This window comes from Prosopis cineraria, unplaced genomic scaffold, assembly GCF_029017545.1.
Source record: "Prosopis cineraria cultivar Desert tree isolate PC_DT_omini unplaced genomic scaffold, ASM2901754v1 PC8, whole genome shotgun sequence".
Classification (NCBI taxonomy): Eukaryota; Viridiplantae; Streptophyta; class Magnoliopsida; order Fabales; family Fabaceae; genus Prosopis; species Prosopis cineraria.
This window is the reverse complement of record NW_026555339.1, coordinates 9,237,841-9,254,855: the sequence shown is the minus strand read 5'-3', so window position 1 is coordinate 9,254,855 and position 17,015 is coordinate 9,237,841. Positions and strand designations below refer to the sequence as shown.

General features: G+C 30.3%; 2 protein-coding genes across 2 annotated transcripts; one reads left to right on the top strand and one right to left on the bottom strand.

Moving 5' to 3' along the window:
* Positions 1-273: 273 nt before the first annotated feature.
* Positions 274-7,834, top strand: LOC129318851 (myb family transcription factor PHL8-like). Its single transcript, XM_054963826.1, has 6 exons — positions 274-279; positions 2,321-2,501; positions 3,230-3,306; positions 5,587-5,696; positions 6,658-6,760; positions 7,506-7,834. Exons 2-6 carry the CDS (start codon positions 2,372-2,374, stop codon positions 7,755-7,757), a joined length of 672 nt encoding a protein of 223 aa, XP_054819801.1. The 5' UTR covers positions 274-279; positions 2,321-2,371; the 3' UTR covers positions 7,758-7,834.
* A 2,837-nt stretch (positions 7,835-10,671) lies between these two features.
* On the bottom strand, positions 10,672-15,287 carry LOC129317598 (uncharacterized). The gene is made up of 3 exons (XM_054961926.1): positions 13,707-15,287; positions 12,666-12,970; positions 10,672-10,920 (listed from the first exon to the last, which is right to left on the bottom strand). Exon 1 carries the CDS (start codon positions 15,058-15,060, stop codon positions 14,329-14,331), a length of 732 nt encoding a protein of 243 aa, XP_054817901.1. The 5' UTR covers positions 15,061-15,287; the 3' UTR covers positions 10,672-10,920; positions 12,666-12,970; positions 13,707-14,328.
* Between the last annotated feature and the right edge of the window lie 1,728 nt (positions 15,288-17,015).

The window sequence follows — 17,015 nt, the reverse complement described above, 5'->3', positions numbered from 1 at the left end:
TCCCAATTATCGGCTCTCTGATCCCTCTCCAAGAAAAAGTCACTTAAACTATTTAATTTCCGCACAATGGGGACAAATCTTGTATGTGGATTTATCTTAGTGATGAGTTAAGCACATGATGGAGAGTGGAAAAGTGGGCCCTCAGCTCTGCATGAATGAATTTTGATAGAAGATGGAAGAAAGTGAAAAGAGGCGCCCAAGGCAATGAGATTGGATTTTGTATGGCGCTTGAAAAATTTGAGGGTAAGTGTAGTAAGGAACACGGCAGCACAACTACAGGTACGTGGGTCCAAAAGTAGGCACCGTCTTTTATTGACGTTATTCTCTCTCTTGATTGGAATTCAAGAAACCCAAACTTTGTTTATTATTTTGTTTTCTTCCATATTCACTAACTTTGACTATTTATATCAATCATATGCTTGCATGAAACTTCCTTCTTGGCCGCTTTTTTTTTTTTTTAACATAGTATATATAGTAAATAAATTATGTGCGTTTGTGGCTCTTTATTCGAGACGGTCGTCTTTCACAACACAACTATTATGCAAACACATTGAAAGTTGCATGTGATGTGTCTTCGATACTTTTTCCCACATGGGGTTTTAATCAAAACGTGGCGTATGTAATAAAAAAAAAATATATGACCATAGAAATATAATATTAGGATTTGAATTCATTCACTCTTAAATATTCTCACCCAATGAATATCCCATATTATGGAAATTGTCGCTTTTTATGCAACTATATTCATAAAATTGTCATTTAACATTGTTTCATTTATTTTTTATTAATTATGAATTTTTAAATGTTGATGAAATCCTACAATTATAGTGTGAAACTCATGGGAGAGTAAGAAGACACTTAGATACAAATATATAGTGTCACTACTGTTAGCCAGACAAATAGTACGGTTAGGTTGTTTAAATTTCAATTCAACTTGAATCATTATGTTTAGCTTGACATAAATAGAATTTACATGTTCAATTTATTAATCATATATATAATTAATTAAAGATAATAATCCATGATTGATATATATATATATATATATATATTATGTTTGACTATTAGTTAAATTTTTTATTTGCACTAAACACATCAATTATTGATGCAAATTAAAGAATCTTCATGTACACACATATATATTATATTGCTTTTTTCCTTTTCAATTCCATTCTTTCGACTCGTTTTTCTTTTTTATTCTTCAGTTACGTATGAAGAATATAGAACCGCAAGTCATCATCAAGATAAATTATATCTGAATTTTAATATACATTCAATTTTCAATTACTTAATCAATATATATTTTGTTGTTTTGAATAAAATATCTATTATGCATACTTTTCTTCTTTCAAGAAAAGAAAAATTATTCATTCTCTAAATTATTAGTTCAGACGTTTGAATGCATTTGTTTTTAAAGAGCAATAATGAATGATTCCTTATTATGGAATGCTTTTGATTTATTCTCTCTTTGTTCATACTTCCTCCCCTTCTATATAAATTTAGTGGTTTTAAATATAAATCACTAGTTTAATTTATACATTATTTGTCTTTATTTCAAATATTCATTTCTTCTCCATTCCAATAAGAAGATAAACAACGCGTTGTTTTTTTTTTAAATTTATAGTATTTATTAGGGATGAAAATAAAAATCAAAGCAATTTTTAGACAATTTTAATAATGTAACTAACTTTTCTTGGTTCTTTAGTAACACATGACTTATAATAATGATTAGAAGGAGTATATTTTTGTAGTTCTACTTATAAGTTATTTCCAATTTGTTTCAATGGAATCAAAAAATTTTAAAACTCATTAATTCTATATAAAAATTTAATACATTTTTAACTTTACCTCTATTAAATATACATCACTTAATAATATACTTTCTCTCACTAACATTTAATAGAAGGTAAATAAAAGGAAAAATTATAATAAAAAATTAATAATGTGATTTATAAATGAGATAGAAATAAATCTTCTCTCTTCATTTTATAGATAAGACCAAAGGGAGTATTATTATTATTACTATTATTATTATTATTATTAGCTAAAGTAATTGGAATGTTTTTAGATCAGACCAACGAAAATGCTAAGTAAAAGAAAAAGAAAAAGAAAACTAAAAGGAAAAAGGATACAAAGTTTGAGAATCTATGAAAGTTTGTCTTACAATCTCTCTCTCTAAATTCTCAAAAGTCTAAGGCCTGAGACTTTTTGAAAACATTCTGTGGTTGCTAGTTGCTGGACAGCATTCACATTGAACCAAGACACAACAAGTCTCTCTTGTTTATATTTATATTTATATATATATATCTGTGGCTTTCAGAGTTTCTCAGGTTGCTGCCCTTGTACCAAGCATTCTCAAGGTTCTGCAGAAATGAATAACAATTCCCAGAGAACCACCACCGTTCGACAGTACCACAAATCCGAGCTTCCCCGCCTCCGGTGGACGCCGGAACTCCATCAACGCTTTGTTGAAGCTGTTGAAACTCTCGGTGGCAAAGACAGTAAGTTCATCAATTTCTCCAATTAAAACTAGGGTTTTCAAATCAACATGAAATTAGAGCTACAGAAAAACCTCACTGTTCATAGATGGTGAGGATATGTTTATATAGAGTGCTATGATCAACCTCAAGAATCATGTTATATCCAAAAATATATTCTACAAACTGAGAAGTAAGTTGATATTATTAGCTTCTATATTCTGATAGATATAATTAATTTTTAGTTCTTTTTTTTTCATTTTTCATTTGGGGAAATAATGGTACCTGTTCATCCTTTGAACTTTGTTTTGTTCTGATTCAATGATTCAGATATTCTAGTCAAATTAATTAAAGATCCACATGATTAGAGTCTAATCATTTTAATTATCTCCTTCACCTGTTTTGTTTCTTTCTCCTTTCTAGCTAGTTCTTCTCTCACATCCAATCTAATTCAGACCTAAAAAATAGTTGGAAAGAAGACGAAATTAAGATTGCCAGAACCATTATAATTTGAAAATATTATTGCCTAATTATCTTATTATATTAAAATTACACAAATGATTGGATTAATCAATCTATCTATAAATCTAATTCCTTGCTAGACGGCAGGACCACTTGAGAAATCCATCTATATGATCCGTGAAGAAAAAGTTTGCAACAAATTAATTATGAGTTAATTAATCAATTATTAATTAAATGATTCATTAATATTTCTAACAATTTGTTAAACTAATAATAATTTGGTTTTGCAGAGGCAACACCGAAGCGTATTTTGCAGATGATGCGTGTGAAAGGATTGAGAATCTCGCACGTTAAAAGCCATCTTCAGGTGCGTCCATACGCATACGAAATATAATGATTATTAATATTAGCACATTAATTCTTGTTTAATTTTCTGGGCCGTTTCTTTTCTTGAAAAAGTAAAAGGAAAAAAAAATTGCAGCTTGAGATTTAGAGGACAAAGAAGATCTGAAGATTTTATAGTATGCGATGCATGCTTTATTATGAGATATGAGATCAAACAGCACTGGTTTCTAGATATTCTAATTTTCTTTCTTTTAAGGAATACTATTTGGAAAAGGCGTTTTTATTAACCTCACATGATAACTTCCTTAAATACATTAAAAGCACAGGATAGTACACACCCTATAATCCTAGCTAGTAAAGTAAATATATCATTTATGGGTTTGGAGTTTGGATTTTTAATCACAGCATCTTTAAATATTATAAGTTATTTTTAATTGAATTATATTTTTTTTAATGAGCTAGTCAATTGTCTTTAAAATTATATATTGTTTTCATGTCATCCCTTATTTAATAGGATATAATCTCAATTAAAAAATTTAAAGGGTATTTAATAATTGCATATTAAAAGATTTAAGATGGCTTATACTTTTAACATGTAGATATACTTTGAAAAAAGGCCTTACAATATTAAATAGAGGGAGTATATAGTAAGAGACTCAATGTCCCAAATCTTGACTTAGAATTTGCATGTAAAAAAAAAATGTTGAGGTAATTTTTTAGGGAGATGGACATTAAAGTATTAAACGATCAACTTAATGACAATTAGTTTTTGGAAAATTATTTTAAATGAGTTGTAAATATTGATTTAGGTAAACTGAAAGTTACATGTAAAATTTAAATATCTTATTTGTAATTATAATTCTTAAATTTATAATTATTTAAATTGATATTTATAATGTTTTTGAGAAATTTTATTGAAAACCTAATTATTATTAATTTATTCTTTTGATACTTAACTGTTATTCTTTTCTTATCCCAATTGGGGTCTTAAATGGACTTGCAACCAAACCAATCCAAAAAAAAAGCCTTATTTTGGACATTGAGGGGTAATTGTAGAGATCTGCTCAAGGACATGATATATAGTTATTTTGATAGATTGTGATTATTTGCATATATATGTGTGTGTATCATTAGGTCACCCAAAATTTCTTGAAAAGTTAAAAAAAAAATCTTCCTTTAGATAATTAAAATATAAACCATTATAACTTACTACGTTCATAGATAGATGCCTTTTGATGAAATTTTGAATCATCAAAACACGTGATCTTATCCCTTCGGGCAATCACATCAAAATTTAATTTCTGCTAAAGAAACCATTAGGTATAAAACAAACAAACGACTATTATTATGATAATAATACTTTGTTCTCATTCAGTATGGAAATTAATGATATAAAACATGTGTGAGTAATGTATGCTACGTATATCTCCCTCATGAAAAGAATCAAAGAATGATTTATTTTTAATTATATATTAATGTTCATTATGTAAATGTGTGCCGTGAGCATGCATCGCATAATGCAACATGTATAATTAATATGAATTAATCATATTATAATTTAGTGAGTTAGGTATAATCGCTCTATGAAAAAAGAAAAGAAAAGAAAAGAAAAGCTTTCAAGATAAGAACTTGTTTACTTTTTTCCTCTACTCACTCTGGGCAAGAGTATGTCATCATTCTTCCTACTACTACTTCTATTTTTATAAATATATCCAAACAAGCACTGGAGACAAATTTTATATTTATTTATTATTAGGTTTATGTATTGTGTACACCAGAATTATACATGTGTGTGTGTGTATTATAATATTATATATCCAGCATGGTTGCTCAACAAGAGAAGAATAGAGTTTCTATACGAATTTGTGCATCCACACCTAAACAAATGATACTTTACCACTTCTAATGATAAATCTCGACTGTGTATATATAAGATTTGTGTGTATGGAAAATACTCATAAACTAATATCTTAAGGTTTTGGATAAAGATTGATAATGTCAAGCTCATGATTAATATCCCATTGTCTAGTGAAATTCCCTAATACGTATTTTATTTATTTAGTGTTGGCCAAGATTCCAATAAATATATCTACTAATTTCATTTGCATTTTTGAAGGCATATTGTTATCATCATATACATGCTATAATTCTCTCCCTCTAATTCATCTTCTTGATCAATGCAAAATAAAGTGATTCATGGCATGCATGAGCATGGCTATATATATATATATATATGAAATAAAACATGTTAATTGGCAAGATCTTGAGTTAATTATAGAGAGATTGTGTGTTATGATTGTAGATGTACAGAAACATGAAGAGGCAATATTCTATAGTTCATCATCATCAATCACATGAAGGAAAAGCTCGTGCTCATGATCTCCATATCTGCTCCATTTCCTTGCCCCAAAGGTACAATCATGATCGATTTCTTGCTACTCTCCTTTAATTTAACCATTTATAATTATTATATTTATAAATCAGCTTCAGAGTTTACATCTTAAATTAATTAGTACTCCTACTGAATCATATCATAAGTCATTGTTAATTAATTTATTTTTTAAAAAAATTTCATTAAAATCTTGAATTTTTTTTTAAAAAAAACTCATATTTCCAATCTGAGTAGGATAAATGCAATAGTTGACTTATTTAAGATATCATCATTAATTACTTAAGTGGAATATATATGATTAGAAAAAATATACTCCCCCTGATCCAAAATATAAACATTTTTTCTAATTAATTTTGATTCAAAATATAAGCAACCTAGTACATGTAATTTTTCTTTTCAATTTTTTCCTTTGTATTTATTAACCTAGATCTTTGCGTAAATTAATCTCTCCACATCCTGAAATGTATTAGTAATTGAGACTAAAAGTAAAAAGAAAAAAATATATTTTCATAAGAACAAGGAATCCAGTGATTTGTGAATTTTCTTAAAAACTAATTATACTTTGGATCGTAGGAAGTATACAACATACCCAATGTCTTATATTTTAAACCAATAGCAGGGCTTTTAAAAATATCTGAGTACATCATTATATTCTTGCCAACTGCCATGGTTACTTTTCCAGAAAATTTAGTTTATATATCATGATGACACACATAATAAATTAAAGCATATCTAATGTGCATAAGTATGACTGAATCAAGATTTCTCATTTCTTGAATCATTTTTGTGTGTTTGTCTTCCTTCAAATTATATGTATTAGTGTAATATATATAGCTATTGGAAGTTGGTATAAATTAAAAAGATGTGTTAAGTAATTAGAGTCATACTATACTATTTACACAATCATGAATAATTAATATGACAGATACATATACATATACATATATATTTCACCATGCCTATACATATGTATGTGTTCAGATCGCCAAGAGCAAATGTCTTAGCATCAACATATGAACTGCATCAATTACATATGAAAGGGCTTTCACATAGTAGTGAAGAAATTCATTATGATCTCAATCAGGTATCTCTCTCTCTAGATCTCTCTCTCTCTCTCTCTATATCGAAACTTATTATGCACTTAGCTTTATTTTATACTTAAGGTACTTGCTTTTAAATAAATAACACATGTGAATTTTTTCATAGAATATTTATTCTATAACAATTTTTTTATTAATATTATTAATATATTAAAATTTATTTGTTTTGATTTGAATAGATAAAAGTACATTGAATATATCTAAATATCTAAATCTTAAACACCCCCCCAACTAACACACAGTTGTGCACCTATGCATTGCTCTTTTTTCTTTTTTTTTCCTTTTTGAGAGGTTTAATAGATGAGTCAGGTTTGGCAAATAGGCTTGTTTAGGCTTGGTTTTGGTACCCATCACAATGACGAGCATTATTAATTAGACTGTTCAAATCTAAATTGAATGATCCAATAATTAAAGATTTTCAATTAGCTATTCTTTTCATTAAAAGTTTATATTTTTGATAGACTATCTTTATTTTAAATTATGCATATGTTAAAATAAAAAATTTATTAAAATATAAAAATAAAATAATATTAAATCTATACCGTCAGCTTTAAATTTTGATGATCCGATTTGGTGCTCATCACCAGTTCCTTTTAAACTGTACTAAACTTTGTTAAGGGCATGTTACTCTTTTAAGTTCAATAAAATAAAATATAAGGAATCCTAGCCAAATAATATTTCATTTCTCCAAAAACCTCTTGAATGTTCTTATTCTTTTTTCATTTACAGGATCCTTATACAACGACAAGTACAGAAAATAGCGTGACAGCTCCACTTGGTGACCTCTCACTCTCTTTTGATCACACACATTTGTTTCCAGTGATCAATATCATGCACAGTGTGCAAGATGAAGAAGAAGAAGAAGACGAAGACGACGAAGACGAAGACGAAGACGAAGACGAGGATCAAGTAGTTCATGACTCTACTAGTTCAACACAGTCTCTCGGAGGGAATTACATAAACTTAGACCTAACTATTTGAATCTCTAGAATAATGTGATCTTATGTTAACTTAATTACCCACAATAAATTAGTTAGTTATCATCATTCTACCCATTATCTGTTTGCATTTAATTTAATTATAAAGAAAAGAGTCTCCGAAATTAATTAGCCACTTAACAAGTATATTACCTTTATTCAGTGATGTTAATTATTTCTTCTTCTCATACCCTTGACAATTTAATTTCATCCACCTTGATTAAAGACTTCATTAAAATCTTGGCTATTATTAGATTATAAATATATACTGTCGGGAAATTCTCGTCAAACTATCCATATGTTTTTGCCTATCATGATCTGTTAAAAAGTTTTTTTTTAAAAAAAAAAAAAACTTCTTGAACTTTCATTTACAAGTCTTTGAAACTGCTAAAGGCCAATCACGTCATCCCAAACTTCCAAATCTCAGTGAATCAGATGCTATGTGTTTTTTTTAAAAAAAAAATTCCCTTAGCTTTCAGATGAATCACCTTTTATTAAAAATTTTTCCTTACAAGAAGTTATATATCAACTGGATCCATATTTGCTTTAATTACACACAAACATATTAGTTGTAATTTTTTTCCTTTAAAGTGTGTTTGATTTTAGAGGAGGGGAGGGAAGGGAGGATTTTAATGTTATGTTGGAGGGGAGGGGAGAGAAGGTGTTTTCGATGATTTTTTGTTTGGTTTCGGAGGAGAGGGAAGGTGAGATAATAACTATTTTACTATTATATCTCTATACATTAGTTTAATTTTTTTTAAATTTTTTTCTTGTAGAAAATAATTTTATACCTTAATTTAAATTGCATGATTTTTTTAAAAAAATTTACCCTCATCCTATCATATTGTCAATATATAAAAAAAATTAAATTAATAATTATAATAATAACAATTTTTTATAAAAAATAAATATCTAAATGTATAAAAAAATATGATGAAATGTCACTTTTTTTAAAAAAATTCAATGAGATCAGTTGAAGTCTAGGAGTGAAGTACAATTTAACATGAAAGAGAGTTTTTTTAGCTATCGGTATATTTAGAATATTAAAAAATATTAAAAAAATAATTAAAAAAATTAGCTCCCCTTAAAAATACCCCAATTTGGAGGGGAGCAATACTCCCCTCCCTAACAAAAACCCCCCAATCAAACAGCTTTGATCACTTGGCTAGCTGTTGAGCAATTCTAAATTCGAAATCCTCTCAGTTACTTCTCAATTTTTATTTTTGAAGTAGATCAGTTAAGTCTAATCAAATAGTTTGTACTTTGCATATTACTATATGATATAGATCTACCAACTTAATGACCATAAGATTCTAAGTTAGAATTAAAGAAGTTTGTCTTCAAAATAAACTTTGTTTATTTCAAAATATTAGTCTTTTTGAAGAAAATTTTTTATTTTATTTTTTATTTTTTTAAAATCTCAAAGCAACATTTAGTATTTTTTTTCTTATTATATCCTTTTTTATTTCAATAACTTTAAAACAACATTTATTAAGTTTTAGGGGTAAATTTAACAATGTGGCTAAATATTCTTATGTATTAGTTGCATTTTCAATCCGTGTTCAATTATCTTAAAAGACCTATATTTTGAAATGGACAGGAAAATAATTTCTGCATATTTAATGAAAAACATAAAAACATATGACCAATTGGAGTTCTCAATTACTACTGGTTGAATGATGCAAGCCCTTAATAGCCCAAAGATTTCGTAGAATCAGGTTGGTCAAGGTTTTTGTTAAGATTAATTATCGTCTTTGAGCAAATTCCTAGATCTCACTTAGTATGGAGAATACTCCCTCCAGATCATAATATATGACATATTTTAAAAATTTTATTTGATCTAAAATATAAAATATTGGGTAAATTTTATGATTGGTCTTTCAACTATACCCCTATTTTAGTTATTACTCTTTTTTAAAAATGATACGTTAAAATTTTAGTAATCATTATCAAAGCATTTACATAAATTATTTAATGAGGGTAAAATTAAAAAAATAATTTTTTAAAAAAATTGAAGTTTTAACTAATATTTTTTAAAAAACTACGAATTAGTCATCGGTATCCTATATTTTGGATTGAAGGGAGTATTTCATTATAAACAAAACAATGGAATGAAAAAGATATTCTTCATTTCATTGACCAAGTAAGCTTTTTTTACTGACACCCATATGAAGGCTTAAATTTATATATTTATAAATCAGTTCATTAAGGCAGATGTGCTCAATAAATGTTTTCAATTACAATGACACAGTGGGAGACTGGCGAATAGGACATATGAACCCAAGTTTTCAATTTCTCACTATAATTATATGGATTTAAAAGTTAATGTCTATTTTCACCCCCTTAAAATTTTAATGCTCGTTCAAAATGAATTTGTTCAGAATCATCTCATCTCCAGTATTGTCAAGAAAATCAAGGACTTCATTATGCAGAATTAGACTATCACTTTCGATCACGTAAATATGCAGACTAGATGGCTCAGTAAACTTCACAGAGTATTGTAAACATCAATGTTTGTTATGATCCGCCTTCAAGGAGCAGAAAAAATCTGTTAAGATGCTATAACTTGACTTTGTTGCTGTTTTGCAGAGTTTTCGTTGAGGAGTCCTTCAATTAAAAACAAAAAAACAAAACAAAAACATTGTGATGGATGCAACTGAAAACCCTACTAAACTTGAGTCTCGCTTGCTTGCTTGTTAGAAAGGAATAAAATGGAATAAAAAAATACAGATAAAAACAAAATAATTAAAGGAGATAAGTGAATATATTTATAAAGGAAATAGGTAATTTAATTTATGAAGTTAAGAATCATGATTAATGAAATTTTTAAAAGATATAATAATTCTCACATTTAAAGTATATATTAACGAGTTTTATCATACTTATCATTAAGAGAAGAGTAATTTAATTCATTTTTATCTTAATTTTTTCAATTCTTTTTATTTCATTTTATTCTAGCAATCAAACAGCTGGTCCCCTCTTCAGTCTTCACTTTCATTACAGAAAACAGTGTCGTTTGGGCACTGCACCAAAATCTAAAATTAAAAGACGTCAATCCTGGATCAACAACCATGATTTCCATTCACTTACAGCTTGAACATCAATCGAATTTGGGTTCTTTCCACTTTGGTCTTGTATGTCCATATTCTTTCAAAATCTGGAAGAGGCTACACAGACCAAAGAATGAGAAAAATTCAGTTTCTAATTGTTTTGGCTCCGAAGCAATCAACCATAGCTCACAACATATCTAACTTTATAGCAGAAATAAATTTTTCTTCTCCCTGAAAATTATAGATTTATTTTACTAATGAACCGCAACAGACAACAACAACAACAACAAGCCTTTATCCCACTAGGTGGGGTCGGCTACATGGATTGCAAGACGCCATTGTGCTCTATCATTTATTAAGCTTTTAAAAATATTATTAATTAAGAGATCACGTTCAACAACTTCCAAGAGTGTTCTCTTAGGCCTTCCTCTACCTCTCTTAATCGGACTCAAAGTTATATGTTCCACTCTTCTCACTGGTGCCTCCCTTGGTCTTCTTTGTACATGCCCAAACCATCTCAACCGATTTTCTACCATTTTTTCCTCAATAGGTGCCACCCTCACTTTTTCACGTATGTGCTCATTTCGAATTTTATCTTTACGTGTATGTCCGCACATCCATCGTAACATTCTCATCTCTGCTACTCCAACTTTATGCTCTTGCTGTCCCGTTAGAGCCCAGCATTCACTACTATATAACATTGCCGGTCTGATAGCAGTACGATAAAACTTTCCTTTAAGTTTATTAGGCACCCTACGGTCACAAATAACTCCTTTAGCTTTTCTCCAATTAAACCACCCAGCTTGAATTCTATGTGAAATATCTCCACTGATTTCGCCATCATTTTGAATAATGGCTCCCAAATATCTAAACTTTTCCCAAATAATGAACCGCAACAGAGACTGCCAAAAATTAAACCAAAGAGACCATGAGTCAATATTTTCACATCAAAATCACAACAATTACAACATATTCAAAATGATGCACTTGAAAATGACAAACAGTTGATCGAAATCCTTATAAGGAGATTAAATTGTTGAGGAAAGATGCAGAGCCCAATGACGCAAGTGAAACCTAGTAGTCCCAAAATTAGAAGAAAAATGTTAGGGAACTGCACATGTTACTAATTTTAGCTGTAACAAGTGTTGTTACTCTCGCGGGAATCTCACAAGATAAGTGTGGTTTATACTTTATATAAGTGTAAGGGGTGAGCACAAGTTCAAAGGAGAACCCATTCACAAAACTAACTTGTTAGATGGGAGAGTCTTTTCAACTTATAAATTCCATTTTACTTGGGAGACTCATAACAACATGTTATTATGCCTCATTCTACTGCAATAGAGAGAGGAAGTTACATGCACAAGTCCAAGTTCAGAAAAGAAAGCAGAATCAGGAATCTGGAAAAATTATTATCAATTCAACATTGATATCAAGAAAGGAAAACACAATTATTGGTCCTTATAATTTCATCAGGTTTTGCTTTTACTCCCTATAGCTTTTCTAATGTTTTCATTTCCTATAATTTCAACACATTTAAATGACGCTTATTGCTCAGATCTTTATAGTTTCAGTGCTTTTAGTCCCCATAAAGATTGAAAATATGGAAAAAAACTACAGACATCAAAAACAAAATCCAATAAAATTAGAAGGACTAATGATCATGTTTTTCCTGTTAAAAAAAAAAACAGTGGACTTGAAGTAATCCTTGATTATAGCATATCCAATAACATCACCACCCAGCTTCCCTGAAACCAAATTGATCACAGATGATTGAAGATAAAGAGAAATAGCCAGAACTATTAATTATAAGAATAACACTAATCAGAGGCATTTAAACTTCCCCTACAAGATTCAACCCCTACCATTTAGTGAAGCATGAGACCCATTTTAACCACCACCAATTAAAGCTTATGGCTTTTGGTTCCTGGGTGGATTCCTCCACGCCACATATCTCATGCTGCTCACCAGAATAGGAGGAGGAATCATGCAGTGATTGCTTCATTGATATTGTTCAGCCTTATCTTCCTTGAGAAGGAGGAAGAACCATTTTGCGTGTTCTTTATTAAAAAAAAAAAAAAAAATCCCAATTTCCGATCCCCTCCTTCACTGTATGCCATTTCTAATCATGCTTGTCTGTATTTCTGGCCATGGATCGCTCAAGATGCACCTGCATGAATCAAACAATAGAGCGTAGTGGAGGTGCAGAGGATGGAAACTGCAGTCGGGAGGCTTTTAACGTGCAGCAGATGATGTGGCAGGATAACAAACGTTACAACAAAATGACGTGGCATCATGAGGATCCATTAGGCATAGTTCCTTTCACTTGGACAAGCATCTTCGTTGGAGAGATACCTTCAGACTATAGTAAAAGGAATAGAAGACTCAACCCGTGGTTCACTCTTTTTCTAAACTTAGTTTTCGGCTTCTAATTTGATTTGTCTACATTTCACTGGCCGGATATTCTGACTTATAAAACTTTTGGAGGGCAGGTTACATTTACATGACTTTTACAATCTAATGCAACAGGATCTGACAGGGTTTCGGACGGATTGTACCACATTCTAGTTAAAGTAAGATGGAATATTGTTTATTGCCAAGTACGGCCAGAAGTTGAGGACCCTCCCGTGGAGTTGAATGATGTGCTCAACTTGAAAAGTTTTATCAGATAAAGTTACTCTTTGCATTTAGGAAAATAAAAGAACAATAACAATCGAATTTATGATCTATTTTGATATTCATAGACTTAGAATATTTGTCAACATAATGTGAAAAAAAGATATCATTGAACATCCTTCTACAACCCAGAACGTGACCAAGAGTATTTCAGTATAACTTTGGATGGACCCAAAAAAAAAAAAAAGAGAGCATTTCAGTATAGCACACGTTATAACCATAAAAAGTACCTTACTAGAAGATATGATTTTCAACTATGATCTTGATTAGTGAGTTACCAAACAGAAAGCAATGTCCTGCCAATTCAGAATTCAAACAGGGCCTTCAGAACATTGATATCAATTAGAGAAAGACAGTCAAGCATCGAGCACAACAGTTGAATAATTCTAAAAAGTCAAGTTACATAGGACTGACTTCAGGCAAAGTTCCAGACTGACCTTTATAGATGCCCAATATGTGAGGAATACTTACCTCAAAACTGAACATAAATTTCTCCAGAAACTTTTTCTCACTTAATGAAAATATGTTATAGGGCATATCTCTTTTTATCAAACCCTTAGTTCTCAAAAGTCTAAATACTGACCATCTAGGAATCATCCTCGTCTCCAAGCTATAGCCAAGAAGAGATGCAGATCTAGCTATATCTTTCAATGGCAAACGCGCTTCATTAGTAATAACTTCATTGATTTCTTGATTTTCTTCTCTGACTTAAGCATGCAAATTGGATAGTTACTGAATGCTATAAGAGTGATATCTCTGGCCATGCCACACCTCTTAAAAATATCCACCTGAGTCCCATGTGGATTTTTTTCACCCTTGAAATGACAGATATTGACATAATAAATGTGGCCTTTACAGGTTCGATTCCAATTCCACAGCGAACTCGGCATATTCAACAAACTTTGCATGCTTCATAGATGCTGCGCCAGTAAATTTAGTTAGCATCATTGAGACAGAAGATTCAGGCACTCCATGTTCTCTTAAAACCTTTAGGTTTGCAACCAAATCCTGTACATGACAGGTGTGAAACTTCGATGAAGAGTGTTTTATAGCTGTAAGTACAATCCCATCATAATTACTTACGCTCTTAGTGGCCTCATAAAAGGGGATTAAAAATTTCTCTAAGCTCCGAGATAGGACTGCAGGACTAGAAGAGGTGAGTTCTGGGATCTCAGAACTAGAAAAACCAATAGACAGGAAAAACCTCATCTTGGGCAGAATGATCATCTCAGGATTTGCCAAAAGCAGATTTAGCCAATTTTTTATAGATATCTGTGTTTCTGATAATCCGTTGCTCCTGAAAAGAATAAGTACCAGATTGGGTTTGTCTGGCTCTCTCAATGTAATCTTTCCAGATGCTTGAATAGCTGCTTTGCAGGACAAGCCACATGAGTTAACGAGATAAGAGACAGTAAACGATTCATTCCCTTCTTGCTTATGTTTCAGATGAGCAGACTCAAATGATTTCACAACTGAATAACACGAATTGAAAATGTGGGAAGCATTGAGATGGAGAAAACCCACACGGTTCCTCGTAATGCATGTTCGGGACACAAATAATCTTGCAGTCATGAAATTAAGCATGAATGGTGACGAGGAACTCACCCATATTGCGTCCTCAGCTGCAAATGCTGTCACACGCAAATGCAGTGGAATCACTAGGTCTCTTTCGTTCTCAGCTGCAAATGCTCTCACGTGCAAACGCAGTAGAATCACTAAGTCTCTACTTCCATATTCTGCGATCTCTTGGGGTTCTTGAGGTAGTTGGCTTCCCCAAAAGGAAAAATGAAGGTTGGAACCAGACGCTCTACTTTCGCGTTAGGCAAAGAGCCGGAAAGAGGGGTCAAGTGCGGGCATGAGTTCTAGGTGACTGCAGCTAGCAGTAGGTTAATCAGGCTTAAACCATTGAATGAAAAACCAGACTACCTCGTGAACGCCTTTTATGTAACAGCTCTCACCTCATCTTTTGGAGGTCTGTTGGATTAGGCCAAGGTCTGTTGGATTGGACCAATTTATAGCTAAATTTAATTTTCAACTTTTTTAAGATAATAAAAGTTGAAAGTTCAAGTCTGAAAAGACTTTAAAAGATCTTTTTAATAAGGTGAGAGGTATCACCTTAGAAAAAAATGGCTTCTGCTGCTGTGATGTGAGTTGGCCTAATTCAAAAAACCTCTGAGAGGGTGGGGTGAAAGCTGTTGTGACCGACAAACTGCTTTTTTTCCTGTCTGATATTTTTATTGAACTATTCTAGAATCGATCTGATCTAACCCGGCTAACTTGAGGTTAACCTGAAATAATTCAAGTAACTTGATGGGTTGAACAGGTTAGTTGGATTAATTTTTTGCCTAAAATATCCCAAAATAATATAGTTTTTAGATTTTTAAAAGGTACAAAAAAAAAGGCAAAAAACATAAATGCCTAAATTTGAAGGAGTCTAGTTTTTATTTCTTTAAATTTCTTAATTTTGCTATTGACCTCGAGTCTTCATCTCTTCCCGTCATCAACCTAGCTAAAGTTTAACACCTCACCATCAAGTTGTTTTTCCTTATTGAGCTTCTTTGCAGTCGAGCTACTTCTTTTTGTTTCTCTCTCCTTTTTTACTCAATTTAAAATATAAAAGATGAAGTCAATTTTATTTTTTTAAAAATATAACATTGATAGCAAGAGGGTGATTGGCTTCTCATATTAGCAATCGATGCACACTTCTTACTTTTCTTGGAACTTGTACTACTTCTTTATTTTTTTTAATTTTTATTTTAATTTAATATTACTAATACCCAATCCCGCTTTTTCTTAACTTTGTGAATATATTTTGGTAATTATATATGTTTTTTCTTGTCTTTCAGTTCTTTGGATTTTTTATTTATTTTATTAATATTTCAAACATTACTGTCTTTTATTTGAATTTTTTTTGTTATTAAATAAATACATTTTTATATATTTTAAATAAATTTTATTATTTTAATAATGATTGGTTTGACTTCAGTCTAATCCCAATTAAACCATTGACCCTTGAATTATTACTTGTATTGGTTTAATGATCGATCTAATTTTTAGCATTTTAATTTAAACAAACTAAAAAATAAACTAGTAAATTTCAAATATGAAAAAAAGGACAATTTATTAAAAAGTATTAGTCCATTGCAAACAAAGACTCATTCCTAAAATAGAATGGGCTAAAAACAAAAACAAACAACAATAAAGTCAACATAAAATCAAAAATAAAAAGGGGCCTAAAAACATATCCAAGTTATTAATAGATCAAAGAAATTCATTGCCATCTTGATGTAACAAAGATCCTTAATTTAATAATACAACAATTATATGAATAGATAGCAAGCTTTGTCTCCACATGATCTTCCATCCTTTATTTTGGAGTCCCCATAAAAAAATTACTTTTTTAATTCATGTAAGCGACTGCATACAAGCATATAGTAAATCAATGGAAATCACTAGGATATTTATTTGATTATGTTAATTTAAAAATAATTTTAAAACTAAAAAATAAATTAATAGAGTGACGGTTGTTAATTATTATT

Coding starts and splice junctions, on each gene's coding strand:
- LOC129318851 (XM_054963826.1), top strand. CDS start 2,372: ATGAATAACAATTCCCAGAGAACCACCACCGTTCGACAGTACCACAAA. Junction 3,307..5,586: donor ACGTTAAAAGCCATCTTCAG/GTGCGTCCATAC, acceptor TTATGATTGTAG/ATGTACAGAAACATGAAGAG. Junction 5,697..6,657: donor TCCATTTCCTTGCCCCAAAG/GTACAATCATGA, acceptor GTATGTGTTCAG/ATCGCCAAGAGCAAATGTCT.
- LOC129317598 (XM_054961926.1), bottom strand. CDS start 15,060: ATGCTTAATTTCATGACTGCAAGATTATTTGTGTCCCGAACATGCATT.